Consider the following 16,230-nt stretch of genomic DNA (forward strand, 5'->3'; position numbering starts at 1 on the left):
CCGACAAAATTGGGTGATGTATATTTTGTCGAATATAACTTTTTTAGTTACTGAGTTGGTTTGAAATGCCGTCATCGACAGAATAAGAGTTGAAGGCTACTTTACTTGAGAATGAAAACTTTTTTACACATAATAAAGCTGTGCAATTAAACAATATCATTATTTATCAGCAATATAACAAAGGTTCAATATCTATCAATGTATTTGCTTCGGCATTCTGCAAGCCCAGCGAGGAAGTTATAACACATAACTGATCTAGTTCAGACTTGTAAAATGTTTTTGTTCAAAGTCTTTGTCATTCTCTGCTCATAAAGAAGAGTGTAAAACAACAAACTTCACAATTTTTATATTGTGACATCCATCATGATATCTATACAAAAAAATGTATTCGACATATAACATTTGGTCCGGTCGTCCAGCCCTAGTTCATTATATACGGCAAAGAAACTGTGGCTTAAAATACATGTTCCAGTTAGAAGGTGAACATCCTCACACATTGAGGACAACAAAAAAAGACAAAAAGACAGAATTAAGCAAATATATATATATAACACTATAAGGTAAGTGTCATTTTCCAAATCCAAAACCCTAAACTCTGATACTATGGAATATATTCCCAATCCCTTCAAACAATGCAGTGTGAATTGGTCTTGGAAGTTATCCTTGTTTACCGCTGCAGGAAGTAAGATAGTGAGCGGGACATGGTAACATTTGCTGTTTATTTAAGAGTAGAAAAAGCACACTGACCGGTTTCTTACACCTTTGCACGTGTGAGGTCATTTATTACAACAGTGCTTCAAAGTCAACTGTCCTCTGAGAAGAAATAACCCCAATCCATTGTGACAGCACCGGTGGAAAAATAAGAGACATCATGCTTCTCCTTCAAGGCATCCAGAATTAATCAGCTGGGCCCCGGTGGTCTACATATAGTGCTGTGACTGAGGGAGTTAGAGGTTAAAGGTCAAACTGTGTTCACTGGTTTACAGCAGGTTTTATTACAGAGTTATTTGATATATTTACCCAACCTGTTCACCTTCTAACCTGCCTCTATAGAGAGCTGGTTATCTAAAAGTTGTACCATAAACACACATGCCTATACACACAAGAGCACACACATGCTCATTTCTCAACTGGAACACATGAAATATTGCCCTGCGGCCCCCAAAACAGTGCCGGACCCTAATAAAGGCTTTACACTATGAAAGAAACACAGTGAGGCAGCTCCGACACCTCCGAGCCTCCCTCAACATGCGCACATACACACACACACAAGCACAGAGCCCGGCCACAGGTCAGGAGAGCCTGTAACTCTCTGTAGTCCACGAGAGCAGAGCCGTTTGAACCTGTAATATGTTCCTCTCTCCCCTGGTGCCACTCGTTGAGTTTTTAGTGCAGGGGAAATTACACCTGCTCTCTAGCCTGAGACCAGCACTGGTACACACACAACCACACACACACAACCACACACACACACACACACACACACACACACACACACACACACACACACACACACAACACACAAACACACACACACTCTAAAACAGGGTATTACAAACAGACAAACACATGAACACAGCTAAACCTTAGAACCGCTCTATAAATGGACCACAACTGTATGCCAAATGAAGAGGGAGTGTTTGGGTGTGTATGTGTGATGTTGCATTTATATCCCAACACCAATGATCAACAAAACATTTTATAGGAGTACTTCACACACCATTAAGGCACCAGAAAGCATGGGCAGCCCAAATAGCAATAACACATTAACAACCCAGCTCTGCATCCACCAGGCAAAACACGGCTCAACGGATGGAAAGCATAAAGAATATGACCTGGCTTCACCAAACAAACACAGCAAAGTGCTTTATCTATATCAGTAACCCCAAATCAATTACATGCACCATAGATGTGTAAGATTATGCTTCTTTACTGTTCTGTAGGCCTAATCATTTGTTAATGTGTGTAGGCTTAATCACGGTTTGCCAGGGCGCTCCATCGTCCAAATCTTTAACCAACATGAACACAACATCGAGCCCACTCTGCAAGTCAAATGTGAGCTGAGAGATAATCATCGATATGGGGGGGGTGGGGGGGGAGAATGAAACTAATAAAAAGGCAGTGTATCAAAGTATCGCAGTTAAGCATTAGTCACGTGAGGGCAACTATGCCACAACTCCGGTGTTCTCTAAATGAATCCCCCTCGTCCCATGCTTGATTTATGGACCTGTAAAAACACACGTTGTTTTTAATCTACTGCTGCCTGAATCTGCCTCTCTAATGAAATGTGGATCTCTCCCCCTGTGTGTGTGTGTGTGTGTGTGTGTGTGTGTGTGTGTGTGTGTGTGTGTGTGTGTGTGATAATGATGTATGGGCTGAGGTCTGATTCTTTGAGCATGAATTTTCTCTCTGATAAATATGCATTCAGTTACACAGACTGATTAAGCTGTAAACCAGTGTTAACTCTGTGTCAAGGCACATACAAACACACACATATATACATAACTGAGATGCACACACACTCTCACATACACACCTACATGCACACAACTTCCCAGATAATAATGATAGCTGTGCCTGGGGCAGGATTGTTTGGATGCCTGGAGCGGTTCACTGATATCATTTCCATGAGACCTGACTGCAGAGGATATCCTGTAAACACGAGACCAGCCTCAGAGGCTCAGCCATATCAGCTAAAGAAAAGTCAAAGCACAAATCTAAAAAAATGTTTTGCAGCTAGCTTCAATTTTGCACCAAAATGCAATTAACAAAAGCTATAGAAATGTTTAAAACAATGCTATTAATTTGAATAAAACTAAAATGTCATACTGTAGAGTTCACATCTCTGCCAAGGCCCAACAGTCCCCTTATCAGACCACCTTTAAATTCAACAGATTTTTATTTGGCACACACTCATAAATACCAGTCCCTAAACCATGTCTGATTTTTTATCATCAGGACTTGTGAAGTAGTCTCTGAGAAATTCAAAAAAAAGTTTCAAGAAAGTGAAAAACTATTCCTGGATCCAGATACACAACACAATTTAATGGGATCTTCCCTTCCCATTCCTTACACCAAGTTATTTCAAAATTGGTCCTGTAGTTTCAGTGTCATCCTTCTAACTAACAGACAAAGAATTGAGGTAATAAAGTAGGACATATTTACAAAGTAACATTTATATTGTAAATTGTCATTGCTTTTATCAGCCCCTTTTGTTATAGACATCCCGATTGGAGGGCATCTGACTGCAGAGAGCTTTACGACTGGTATTCTTGAACGGTCTGACATTGAAACGTGTGACTTACTGTGTCCGAATGGTCAGACATGGCAGCTGTTGACTTATTGTGACGCACTTGTCTGTTCATTAGTGCCAATCCCTCTGTCCTTCACAGCAACAACAAGCTGACAACAGGCCACACACAAACACAGGCCTCCTATTTTTAACATGTTAAACACAATGAGACATAGATATATATAGGGCACCACACACATGCACATTATCATCCACCCACACACTCCCATCTCATGTCTGAACAGACTCTTGGTGGGTTATGAAAGATGATGCGACACAGCATCAGGCAATTTAAATCACACAAAATTACATCTAATGAGTCTATTGCATCTCCTATGAACTCTATCATGGGATCTGAGAGCCTGTGCTAATTTTCAAACTGCGCTAAAGATGCTAAAAGAGCTTGAGGTAATAGCAGATAAATGTTATAGCCTGCCGCCAGATGGTTTCAGCGTTCAGCATTACTGTGTTTGCTTGTTTGGCAGACATCAACTAAGCCCGAGTCTATTTGGCTGCAGCTTATTACAACTGGCTCATCTCCTGATTTAAAACATTAGTGGGTGCTGGACTTGTCTCTCTGTGGTCAGCACTTCTCAGACTTCAATAAAAACATCCTGTGCTGGCAGCGAGAGAAAGGGAGAAAGTGTGAAAGAGATCCAAGCCACCTCTCACCTCTCTCATCATAAGAAGCCGTCTTCCCAGGGCTATGAGCCCTCCTTCAGAGCGGAGAGTGAAGGAGTGAAGGATGAGAGTCTGTCAGGTTCAAACAACAAAGAGGTGCTGCCTTACACATCCTTCCACAACCTGTCCCCTTCAGTGGCATTGACATCATTTAAATCATTTAAATACTCCCCAACATGACCTATGGCAAGTGACCCGTCATTCTAACGCTCGCACCTCCATGTGAGACGGCTGGCGAACTGCTTATTTAGCAGAAAATACCACCCGGCTAACTATGTGATTTATTCAAAATTATTCCTCAACGGAGCTCCTTCACACAGAGCGTTTGCCCATAGTTCACTGTGGTCCAGGCAATTAGGAGCAGGCCACACCTCTTCAGGAGACAGAGCACCTGGCTATAGCAGACAGACATAAGGAGGAGGAGAGCCGAGCGGTGCACGGCTTTTCATGACGGGCTGGAATAACTAAGCAGAGCCAGTAAGGGAGAGTGAGGGAGTGAGGAATGCAAGCCAGGCACTTTAGGATTCATTTAGGTTCCCCCATCTCCCTGGTCACTTTATTAGCAGTCTGGGAAGAGTGATGCATGTCCCAAAGCTATGCAAAATGCATAATCAAGCATTTAAACACACACCATGTGGATGGGTGTGTGCAATGACCATGCACGTGCATGTACGTGTGCATACGTACTGAACTTGTGACACGTATTACAAAGAGATGCAGACACACACACACAAAATGCTTACTGCTGTAAAATCTCAAAGTATTCAACTCTTACAGGTTTATACTAACAGCCCATGCTACACAAAGCTTCTTTAGTATCCCCATGAGATGCATTGTAACCGTAACCTGTGTAATGTAAAGAAATCCTCAATGGTATATTACAGTTAATCCTATAGTAGTTGCAGAGCTTTGTGTGGTTACCTGCTGGAGGAAAGAGAGCTGGATAAATTTGAGGGAAAAGGGGGTTTCCTCATCAAATTTAAATATCACAATTCCAGCCTCATTCCATCCATCCTTCCTGCTCTCTCGGGCGCAGAGCCCAAGTAGCAGCATAGTTGGGGACGTGGGACCTTTTTATTCCCAGTGTGCAGACAGAACGCAGGCAGGAGAGAAACAAATAAATAAGTAAATAAAGAGAGATGAGAAGGTGTCCCTGGAGAGGAGGGGCGAGTGATACTAATACACGCGGAAACAGACCGATTTGCACAATGCCTCATCCTGGAAATAAGGGACAGCGCATTTCCCTCAATGATTCGGTGGATGGACCTGAGATTGGAGGAGAGGATTGGGCCAGCAGGGAGAGGTGGGAGAGTAGGTATAATGTCGGTGTATTGCGGGGGCAATCTGAAAAGGAGCTCTAGGGCCGCTTAACTCCAATCTGCGACATCACCAACAACAATCTCCACTGGATTTATCTGGGCTTTACTGGTTTTGTGTCAGCAGAACCACATGCAAAAAAAAATTGCTTTTGCTTTTTAATCAAAGGCAGTGCATGTTTTAATTGAAAAAAATCAAGGAAATGGCTATTTGGAAGATTGCCGTCACAAAGGAGAGAAAATAAGCTTTTGTGGCCATCAAGCTAAAAGGTCAAATCCTGCAAGACACAAAAACTAAAATCGATGAAATGCGATATACTAGAGTCTCTGGTAACAGTGACCTGCTAAAGGGCTGCAGTTTCCTTCATCATTTAGAGAAAAAGACATGTCACTGAATCAACGGTTGAATGGAGGGGGACACAAGTCTTTTGACGACTTTCTGAAAGATGAAAAAAAAGAAAATGCCAGGGTGCGAGGGAAGAGGGAGGGGAAGAGTGACTAAAAGAGCAGCATCCGGAGGCCCTGGAGGGGGCTGCAACAGACCAGGTCAGCATTTCACATGTGTCACTTCCTGTTGGCCTCAGCGGGAGGAGCGTGGCATGGCATGGTGGCCAGCGGGGGCACGGGCCTGTCAGACTGACACAGGAGGTTATGCACCGGGCAAATAGACAAATGCATGCACACATGCATCAACACAAACACACAAACACTACTTTTCCTCTCCAAACAAGTGTAATTCAGGTTAAATGTAGAGTGAGAATGACACGGAAAGGGGTCGGAAAATACAAACGCATCCTTATGAACACAAGATACTTTTATGTGGGACTCAAGAACTTTGCTCCCTCATACTGCTGCATGTAGGCCATGATGCATAAACATGTGACATTCTCATTATAAATCATGACAATAAGCAGGAAAAAGACAGATTGAATTGGAAAGAGGGTGTATGGGGAAGGCTTGGGAGCACAATGGTCTGCCCCAACAGTTTATTTCCATCTATCTTTCAAGGCCTCTTCTACCTTTGCTTTGTGAAACTCGACCTGAAATAGCAGACACCTGCACGGGAAAGAACATTGTGCTTCATTGATTCTGACGTTACCTTATCAGTATAGACATCCATACATATCTATATATTTAGGCTTGTGGCAGAGGAAGAGTGTATTCTTTGTCTGATTTTCATATGTAGCAGAGGAACTGTCTGTCTGCCTGTTTGAGTGACCACTGTTTATCGGCTCTCAGTCCGCCTGTCTCACTCTGTCTCACTGGCCTGTGTTAATGCTGCTGTTTGACATTGCAAGCAGCAGGCTTTTTTCTCCCAGCAGCCTCGGTGGACACTGAGCTTTAGCCTAATTGGTTCCAGAGCAGACCCTGACAGAACTCTCCGCAGCGGCACATAGCCATATTAATACCCCCCCTGCCACACACACACTCACACACACACAAAGCAAAGCAAAAACAAGCACAGCAATCAGTGACTAGCTCACTAATTAATGCCTTTACAAAGAATCTCATTAGCATGTGTTGTAGAAAGGGGCAGTAGGGGAAATGAGCATTTTGGATAATTTTTTTTTTTTTAAAGAAAAAAAGCATAAAATAAGACCATGGCACGTGTGCATGTGTGTGAGTTCTATTCCACTCAGGGGCCAAGGGCCTTGCTTGGCCCACCAAGCAACGGGCCATATCTCATGGGAGTCCATTACAGCTCTCTGAGGGAGACGTCAGAGTCAAAGATAAGCAGAATTTTAAAGGCAATCAGGAAAAATAAATCTCCGGCACGCAGGCAGCTCTTTGGTTGTTAACCAGCAACTTAACCTGCCTGTTCTGTGAGCGGAATAGGAGATAGATAGGTAAGGGGGGGGGGGGGGGGGGGGGGGGGGTAGTGGAGATGACTTGTAGTTAAAACACAGAGCAGAGGCCAAGAACCGGCATTTGCCCAGCATCGCTCCCTGAAGGACTCCACAGGACAATGCAAGGATGCAAAATTTACAATAACCCTGAAAATTATAAGTGCATTAATCAACTCGATCTATTTGGGCTATTTTTGGAGTACGGCGTTTCACTTTCTCTGTTTTCTTTATCTGTTTTCCCCAACTCCTTCTGCTCTCCCTGCATCTCTACGAGCACCCATCTGCTGCTTAATTTCCTACTGGTTTTACTGTGGCTTCATCACAGCCTGTAAAAGCTGCCACCTTTGAACCCTATAAAGGTAACCAGCAGGTTTATTGTAAAACACAATCATAAGGTAAATGTTTATCCCCTCTCTGCCACTTTAAACTCCCCTAATGAGCCCGCTGGAGGGGCTTCACCTCACAGCTCGATTAGAAGCAGAGAAACATCACGTTCTGTTCGGCTTAGACCTTCGGCCGAGATGCAGCTGAAGCCCCATCATGAAAACAGTGCACAGCAATAAACTCATTTAATGATGAACAGTCAGGTAATACAAACCCTAAAGTGCCAAACAAGCTATATAATGTAAAGTATTAATGAACAGTTAAAATCTGCTAAATATAGAAACAAATATTTCCATTGTAGTGAGTTAGTACAGGGAACAGTTCTTCCAGGAATCTTGTGTGAAGCGTATCGTTCAGTTTATATTGAGGCGATTCCTGGCAAACCACTACACGATTGCCTGGGAAGGATAAACCCTCTGACCTTGCTCTTCCTACCAGCCAGTGGTTGTTCTGACCTTCCCATTATCCATCTGTGACCCCCTTATTATACCCACTGTCAGAACATGGTGCTACGCTGAACCGCACCGCCCTGCACTGCGGATGAGCCATCACTCTCACCTCTGAACAGCAGCGCTAGCCCACACAGCCACAGACACAGAGAGAGAGAGAGAGAGTTGGAGAAATAGAGAGTTCAGAGTAATAGTAAGCAGGTAGTTAGAGGTCAGGGGTCCTGTGCAATCGGGACAGCAGTTCCACTCCTGGCAGCCAGAGCGGAACTCTGAGAGGGACCTGGAAGTAGATATGATGACCTTTTGTACAGAGGACCCCAAAATATACCCTCTTATCAAAATGACCTTAACGTAGGAGCATGGGAAGGCGAGCAGAGCCCATCCATCATCTTAAAGATTAATCCTCCTCTCTATTCTTCTCCAGAATCTATTAATAATGTCGCCAGAGGGGAGAATTTGCAGCAAAGATTTATTCTGATATTGTGACTTTTATTCATTAGCCTATAACAGGGGGGTTCCTTGAGAAGGAAATATGGAGTGAGCTTAGGCAATGCTAATTCCCTACTTGTGCTCTATTTGAACTATACAGAACTCTATTAACTAAGCCTCTATTACATTTGCTGACTATCTGCTCGCCCCGTGCCACTGTATCCCACAAATATGAGAGATTATCATTTACACTCCAGAGGTCACGAATCATTTACTCTTCGGAAACTAGTCTAAGAAGCTTCCATTTGTTAATCAACAAACATTTAATGACACCGTGGATAATTCTGTGGCAGGTGCGAAGCTTGAAAATCAATTTGACAACGGAATCCGGTAGTTGGGTCCGAGCTTTTCCTCACTCGTTTAGACAAAGCAGCAGCATTAATAGATCTGTACACTGGATTTCACACTGCGGAGCAGCACTGACAGCCCCAGGGGCGTACTTCAATTAGAGACTTGGGTGAGTTGAAACACTGCAGATCTACTCTTGCTCAAAGGCGTTTGTCTCTCTCTCTCTCTCCCTCCCTCCCTCCCTCTTTTCCTCCCTCTCAGCCTCTCTCTCTCTCCATATCTGCACTGAGCACTCACTCTCCTTCTTCTTCAAGTCCTGCTCTCTGTAATCAACCCAGTGCTAATGGCTTATTCTTTCTGCTCCAGCACCCACATTTCACTTGTTTATTTTCCCACACTCGTAAATCTGGGGAAGCGTCACAAGCACAGCGATATTAGAGCAATAATCTCAGGTAATTATCAGATGTCCTCTCGCACCTTTTTCTCTATCTCCCTCCTTCACTTTAACTCTCTCTCTCCCTTTCTTTACTGGAAGACACTTACACAGAAGTTTCTTCAACCTTCCAGAGAAGTTGGCAGGCAGGTTTTGAGAACCTGAACATAAAGATTTGTTTACATTTTCTTAAAAGGGGCGAGTTGAGTATGGAGATCTTAGAAGAATTTGGATCATATATTTCATGGTAATGACACAAGATGTCGGATTTCTCCATCACGCAAACTCTAAAATAAGCCTTTTTGTAGGAGAATAACCCCAATCCCAAATAATTAGTCTATAAGTAAGAAGGGATGAGGTACTGCTGTGTCTCTTAGCCTCATAAAGTCAGAAATATATTCTTTCAATAGAGGAAAAAAAAGGCTGAATAATATAATAAAATAGCTGGCACTGTAGTTTTTAGCAAACACAATTAAAAGAGGATTAATAGTGCATTTGTAGAGAACTATTTTAAATTGCCTACTATTACATATTTAGTATGCCATCAGTGTTTATGGCAGCATGATCATGCATGTGCCCACTACATGGCTCACTCATCCGCTTTAAGTACTTTTGGACAATGCGTGCCTGTGCACACTCTGGCTACCCAGCCAACGCCTATTAGTGAGATTAATTCATTGTTACTTTACAGATAGTATTCCTGGGTTTTCCTGTCACTTACCCACTCCTGCTGTATGAGGCTACTGGCCTTGATGGCCCGGGATAGGTTCCGACACGCCAGAATCACATGGGCGCCGTGAAGAGCAAAAGTCCTGGCTGTCTCAAAGCCTGCGACATGTGGAGGGAGACAGAGAGACACAAAGACATAAAAAAAGACGGATAGTAAGCGAGCAATGCTTCAAAGATGAGTTTTTTTCTCAAGATAACTTTGATTCTCAGGGGTTGAATCTAATGGGGGTGGGTGGTGGTGGTGCTGATGCTGATGGTGGGGGTGGAAGTTAAAATCCCTATCAATTTTTCCATATAATTTATTTCATTGAGTAACCCAGTGGTCGAGGAGATGGAGTTAATAATTTCTCTCTGAAGTGATGAAACTGATGGAATTATTGTCGTTCAAGACTTCTTGCCTCTCGTCTTAGATAAAGTTTAGAATTTGACCGCCGGCTCTGGAGAAGGTATCTCTGCTCACACTGGGGCTAGAGGAAGGGAGGTCGGTTGTTAATTATGTTGTTAATTATACAGTGATGGCAGTAATTATGAAAACATGGATCATAATAGAGGGGTGTCAAATGAACAATCGAACAGACATGACATTCAGACTGAACCTCGTGTGATATTTCGGAACATCAAAGGGCCTTTGATAAGGACATTTCTCCCATGAAACGAGGTCCGCAGATACGCCCAGAATTTATCAGTCCAAGACGACTTCATGGCTCTATCCAAATCATGTAGTCACGATAAAACTGACAAAAACTGAAGATAGAGGGAGAGAAGTTCATTTCTAAATTACAAGTCTAAATGGGTCATTTCAACCCGTAGGTTGAATTAATTTATGAGATTAACTTTTTTTCCCTTCACCGTATTTTTATTTCCTCTGACATTTACTATCCTTCAAAGTGTCGTGGAAAAGTTCAACAGCATCACATTTTTCAGCCCCACAGTAAATACATAGCACAGTCATATAGACACATTCACAGTGTGAGTGTCCCGACTGACAAACCGACGGCCACAATAACTGATCTGCGGCTCAGAGGGTCTGAGAGGCAGAGTGTATCAGAGGGTGGATTAATATTAACTGTAATTAGATTATATGTCTAAATCTGATTTTCATTAAGAGCAAAACTGGGAGGCCTAATTGTGAGGAGAGTGCTAAGGAGTAATATCTATTAAAACTCAAAATTGGAGTAGGATTGGAAGCCCTTTCTGACAAGTGAAGCATGGAATTAAATTATATGACACCTTATTAGGTGTAATGGAGGGGACTGTGGCTGTGAGCAGAGATTATTTCACTCAGAGGAATGAAAATGAAAATAAAAACAACATGACACAAAAAACGAGCGGTGTGACTTCCAGAGTAAATATGAGCTTTGAATCTGCAGGTGGAGCAGCAGGCTTTAAGAAACCAAAATCATCTCTACCTCATGCAAAAATAAATCTTTTCGAATTAATACAAAAAAAAAAAAATATATATATATATATATATATATATATATATATATATATATACCTCTGATATGCCCTCTACATATGATAAAAGAAGATATAAAATTTAAAATGTGCCTTTTTAAAAGCGCTTTCTTCAGCGTTCAGAAATTGTCGAGGACCAGCTGAATGCTGGTAAACAACAACACCTCACTCTCACTTGTTGTGTGTACAAACCATGAAAGTGAAATTAATCAACACCAGTGTTTTCCATAATGGAGAACAAATTAGAATATGGCAGCAACAACAGCACCGCGGCCATGTATTTCCGATGAAAAATAACAAGGGCTTGACATTAATTGTGAAATAACGAGAGTGGCACTGCTGTAACAGAGACTCCCCGCCCTCTCACCCGTGTTGCCGGCAGAGAGGGCTGCGCTGAAATGAGTTCCTGGTCAGGTGTACAACAAAGAGAGCCTGTTTCTGCATTGTACTCTGATGGTGGAACATGACGAGGGGTCAGAGGGAGGTTTTTATTGCTCGGGTGGATCGACAGACGCCATAAGCTATTGAACAACACACAGGAGGCCTGACTGCACTGTGCTGTACTGTTATGATCGTCACAGCTCTTTTGCCTGATCGGAAAATAAAATAATAAAGATGGAGATGTGGGAGGAAGAGTCTTATTTTGGGGAAACCTTTGTTAAAGAAGGTGTGAGATGAGGATCGCACAGTTTAACCCAGTTAAAGTTGATCTTTTGACCGTGTGCTTGTTCAAACTCGAGCTTCACAATGTGACAAAATACAGTAAATGGCTCTGGTATTGTTGAAAATGTGCTTTACTGTGTATTTAGAAATGTGTAAAATGTATTAGAAAAATGTGTAAAATGTCCATTAAGCAGTGAATGCGCTTCATGGTACATTAGGATCCTGGCCCTACTGCTATCCCCCAATAATGAGTGTGATTTAGTGATTTCACGCTTTGTTTGTCCTCCCTGGCCCGCCGCCCCTCTCTGGATCACCCTCGTACACAGGTGTATTGGCTCAGTGTAATGAGATCATTACCAGCTTCGTCAGTAAACGTGTTTATTTGGCAAACGGAGCTGCCCGCGCCTTCTCTCCCTTGATCTGCATCCAAAGAGGCATTTAACTAAAATAAGCTCTGCAGTACAATTGGGCAAACAGAAGTCAATTCAGATCATTACAAGACCTGTGGGTAAACATGTCGAGTTCCCACAATCCCCCTTCTCACCAGAGCTGAATGTGTGGCTCAAATAACACAAGCGTAAGACCTTGCACATAATACAATTATTTTGAGCCATGAATAGATATGTGACTTGCAATAAGTCTAAATTAAAGTGTTTATAAATTAGGTAATCTGGTAATGGGAAATTGACACTTCCTCTTTTGTTAGACAAATATCTTTCCTTGTGTTATAAATTGGGAATGACTACATACAGGGGCGGACCATGACCTAAAAAAGAATCCATAAAATTTTGGTGCAAATCCAGATGGTGCATATCCAGATCAGGGGATGGATTCATGATTTAATATTTTGTTTATTATTAAAAATAAAACATGGATCTTGGTGAAAAGGTCAGGCATGTTTGGGGGACTGATAATTATTGAACTAGATTTAAATTTGGTTTCATAAGAGGAATTCAGATTATTTTCAGTTCAAAATTATATGACAAATCGTCACATTTGAGAAACTGAAACAAGTGAATCACTCATAAACTGATCTTTTCAGCTTAGCTGGAAATATCAATTTACTGCTCAATATAGAGTAAACTACTGAGTGTCTTTTACTGGATACAGAAAGTAGTAAATGAGTGAGCGATAGAGTGATTTCAGACACAGGCTAACTCCTGACTGTCTCAATGATGAGTGCACCTGTTCCTACTGCTGCTGTCCCAAGAAGTGAGGAGCACTGCAACCCAGCCCTAACCCCCCCATCCCATACACACACTTTGTGACTTTTAAGATCCCCTCTAATTCCCCTCCATTAGTCCGAAGGGAGGGAGATGTCACCCCAAAAGTGGGATGTATGGTTAGTAATTACAGCCCAAGGTTGAGCTGTTCCAGGTGAGAGCACTGGAGTGGTTCTATTACCCCTCCCTGTCCCCTTCTGCCTCCTTCCTAACCCCCCCACTGCTGTCTCACCATCCGTGCAGCACCTAGTACTCACCCGTCCACCCCCCCCTCTCTTCCGCTGACCCTCTGTGTCAACCTCCAACTCCCTACACAATATCTCATCATGGCCTCGCACCACACTGGTCACCCAAGCTGCTCCTGAAGCCAGACTTATACCATACACACACAAACAACACACACAGACCAGTAAACCAGACAAACACACATCACACACACACATGGATCAACACAGTCACCAGAAGCCTGCTCGTGCACCTATACTGCATTTGAATGTTAGGGCTATTTTCATCCTTGTCATCAGAATCCCCCATCATGTAACTTTCATCCCCTCATCATCTGCAGACAGTAAACTCGATAGGTCTATAAACTACTTGACTACACACAATAACCCAATACCCTTTCATTTTATTTTACCTATAGCCTTTAAGCACATATATGTATTCCATCCTTTCCATCGAACCACTTCAGCTCTATTATATTAGCGCTGTAATCATTATTGAACCCTTCTGGCCTCCAGCATAATACTCTTTGCATGTTACACTAGTTTGGGTCGGCATAGCAAATTTCATCCAAGGTTAATAAAGTTGAATAATTTGACTAACCAACCATAACTGTTTCTCATTACGAAGCCAATAAACACATTCATCAGAGAGGACATGAAAACCCCGTTGAAAAAGAAAAAAAAAAAGAAAAGAAAACTCTTCTTCAATTTTCTCGGCTGCTAAGTTCAGAAGCTAACACAGACGAGACGGAGAAGGACATGGGCCGGCCGATCCTCTCAGTGCGCACACACACACACACACACACATACACACACAAATGGTGTCAGACCTCTGAATATAAACACAGATGTGTCACAGATGTCATCTAAACCACACGCAGCCACTCAGAGCTGCTCAGTGACACACACACACCGAGACATAGTCACCGCATGCCACCCTCACCAGGAACATCTTTTTATCCATCTAATTCCTCCCACTATGAATAATGCATATCCCTCCTTACTGAGGCTCGGGTTTAACGCATCGCTGCGCGGGTCTTTAAGGGGGTCCTTATTCATAAACAGCAGTGCAGTAAATACCAGAGCTTTGCAGCCAATTTAATGGCAGTTATGCTTAACAAATCTGCCTCAATCTAATGATCAGCCACAAAGCTAGGCTATGGGTTTAATCTGCACACAGAGGCTCCCCCAGCTCTGCGACTCACTGAATATGCTTAGGGATCTCTCCATCCAGAGAGAGGAGAGCACCGGCCTGACACTTAATCCTCCCAACACAACACCGGGATCAACACAAACATAGAACAATGTTAGGCTTTCATGAATAAGAATAACATTCAAAGTCCTAAAACACTGTGGAGACAATGCATAAAGATACTAAAGCATTACGAAGCGCTCCGCCGCAAATCCTTGCTATTTCCCATCTGGGCCGCCTGGGTCTTTCCTGCTTCTTAGTCCAGCATTGACCCCGCATATACCATGTGGAATTCAGTGCATGCATTTAGACGGAGAATAGAGCTTTGCAACTATGGCTGCTGCTCTACGACCAAGTACAGAAAGGGACGATCCGGCCAATTTTAGCTCAGTAGTCACGGATCAGGCCACAACTATCTTCCAACTGGGCCTTCAGGTCTTGACCTTATTTTGGTATGATTTGACACTTAAAATTTAACCGAATTGAACACTTTTTATTTTAGTTTATTCGACTTTTTGCCATGGATTTTTTTGTTAAGCACTTTGTAACCTTGTTTAGATAAGTGCTATTCAGATAAAGATATTATTATTATTATTATTATTATTATTAATATTATTACTGCAGTCCTGGACAGTTTTCAATCTCAGTTTTGAGAATGCATTTGGTTTGTGAAGCACAGTGACACCTGGCATAGTCCTCAAATCCGTCCCTGTGAACATTGTCACTACAGTCTTTTAGGATTATAAGAGCCATAATAACACACATGATGAAAACAGCACCATTCACAATGTTGTGGCTGGCAAACATTTGAACATAAAAAAGAATAAACACTGAATATATAGAATTATATTAATACAATTTAAAAAGTTGACTGGTGCCATGAATTTACTAATCATACACCATTCATCCATATTTCTGGACTGACTAGAAATAGAAAACAAAGTGTGATTTAACATGTGTCATTAGGCAGACATACAGTGCTGGGATTAAAATAGCACATGGAAGACAGCTGGATGCACTCACCTGAGTGAGACAGAGGGTCAATATATTATTTTTGACCACTATTAAACATATGTTGTGCTGACAACGTGGCACCTGCTGTAAGAGCCTGAGAGACTGACACTGCTCCCCAGACAGAGGGACACATATATGTTGGGTTCAGAACCCCAAAGGAGCAGTCACAGGGCAAAGGTGAATGTCTGTGTTCACAGAATACAAATATAGTCTTGCCTCGACAAAACATATATTTTAGGAAAGAGCTTACGCTAAAAAAAAAAAAATGTGAGGTTTTGATTCCTGAAAATAATGTTGTGGTTTTATTTTAAGGTTTTTGTGTGTGGAAGAAGTCGTGGCCAGAGATATCCTGATAATGGCCCTTTAAGGACAACTGTTCCATGGACCCCTGGCCAGTAAATAACCTGAGAGTTAGTTGAAAGCAGGGGAATTAGGGCCTGAACAGCAGTGTGTAATGGGGATGGATAGGAGGCTCAGGCCTGGGTCACAGCCACTTAAGAATCAATGCAGAGGTACAGGTGTACAACCACAGGTCTATAAGAGTAAGA

At 42.4% G+C, this 16,230-nt stretch overlaps 1 protein-coding gene across 1 annotated transcript in view; it reads right to left on the reverse strand.

The window, feature by feature from the left end:
* wwox (WW domain containing oxidoreductase) overlaps positions 1-16,230 on the reverse strand; it is a 122,070-nt gene that overhangs the window by 99,607 nt on the left and 6,233 nt on the right. Inside the window, exon 5 of the mRNA XM_062389625.1 lies at positions 9,901-10,007. Within this exon, the coding sequence (XP_062245609.1) occupies positions 9,901-10,007 (107 nt within the window). The remainder of the gene's footprint in view (positions 1-9,900; positions 10,008-16,230) is intronic.

Source organism: Platichthys flesus, chromosome 6, assembly GCF_949316205.1.
Source record: "Platichthys flesus chromosome 6, fPlaFle2.1, whole genome shotgun sequence".
NCBI classification, from domain to species: Eukaryota; Metazoa; Chordata; class Actinopteri; order Pleuronectiformes; family Pleuronectidae; genus Platichthys; species Platichthys flesus.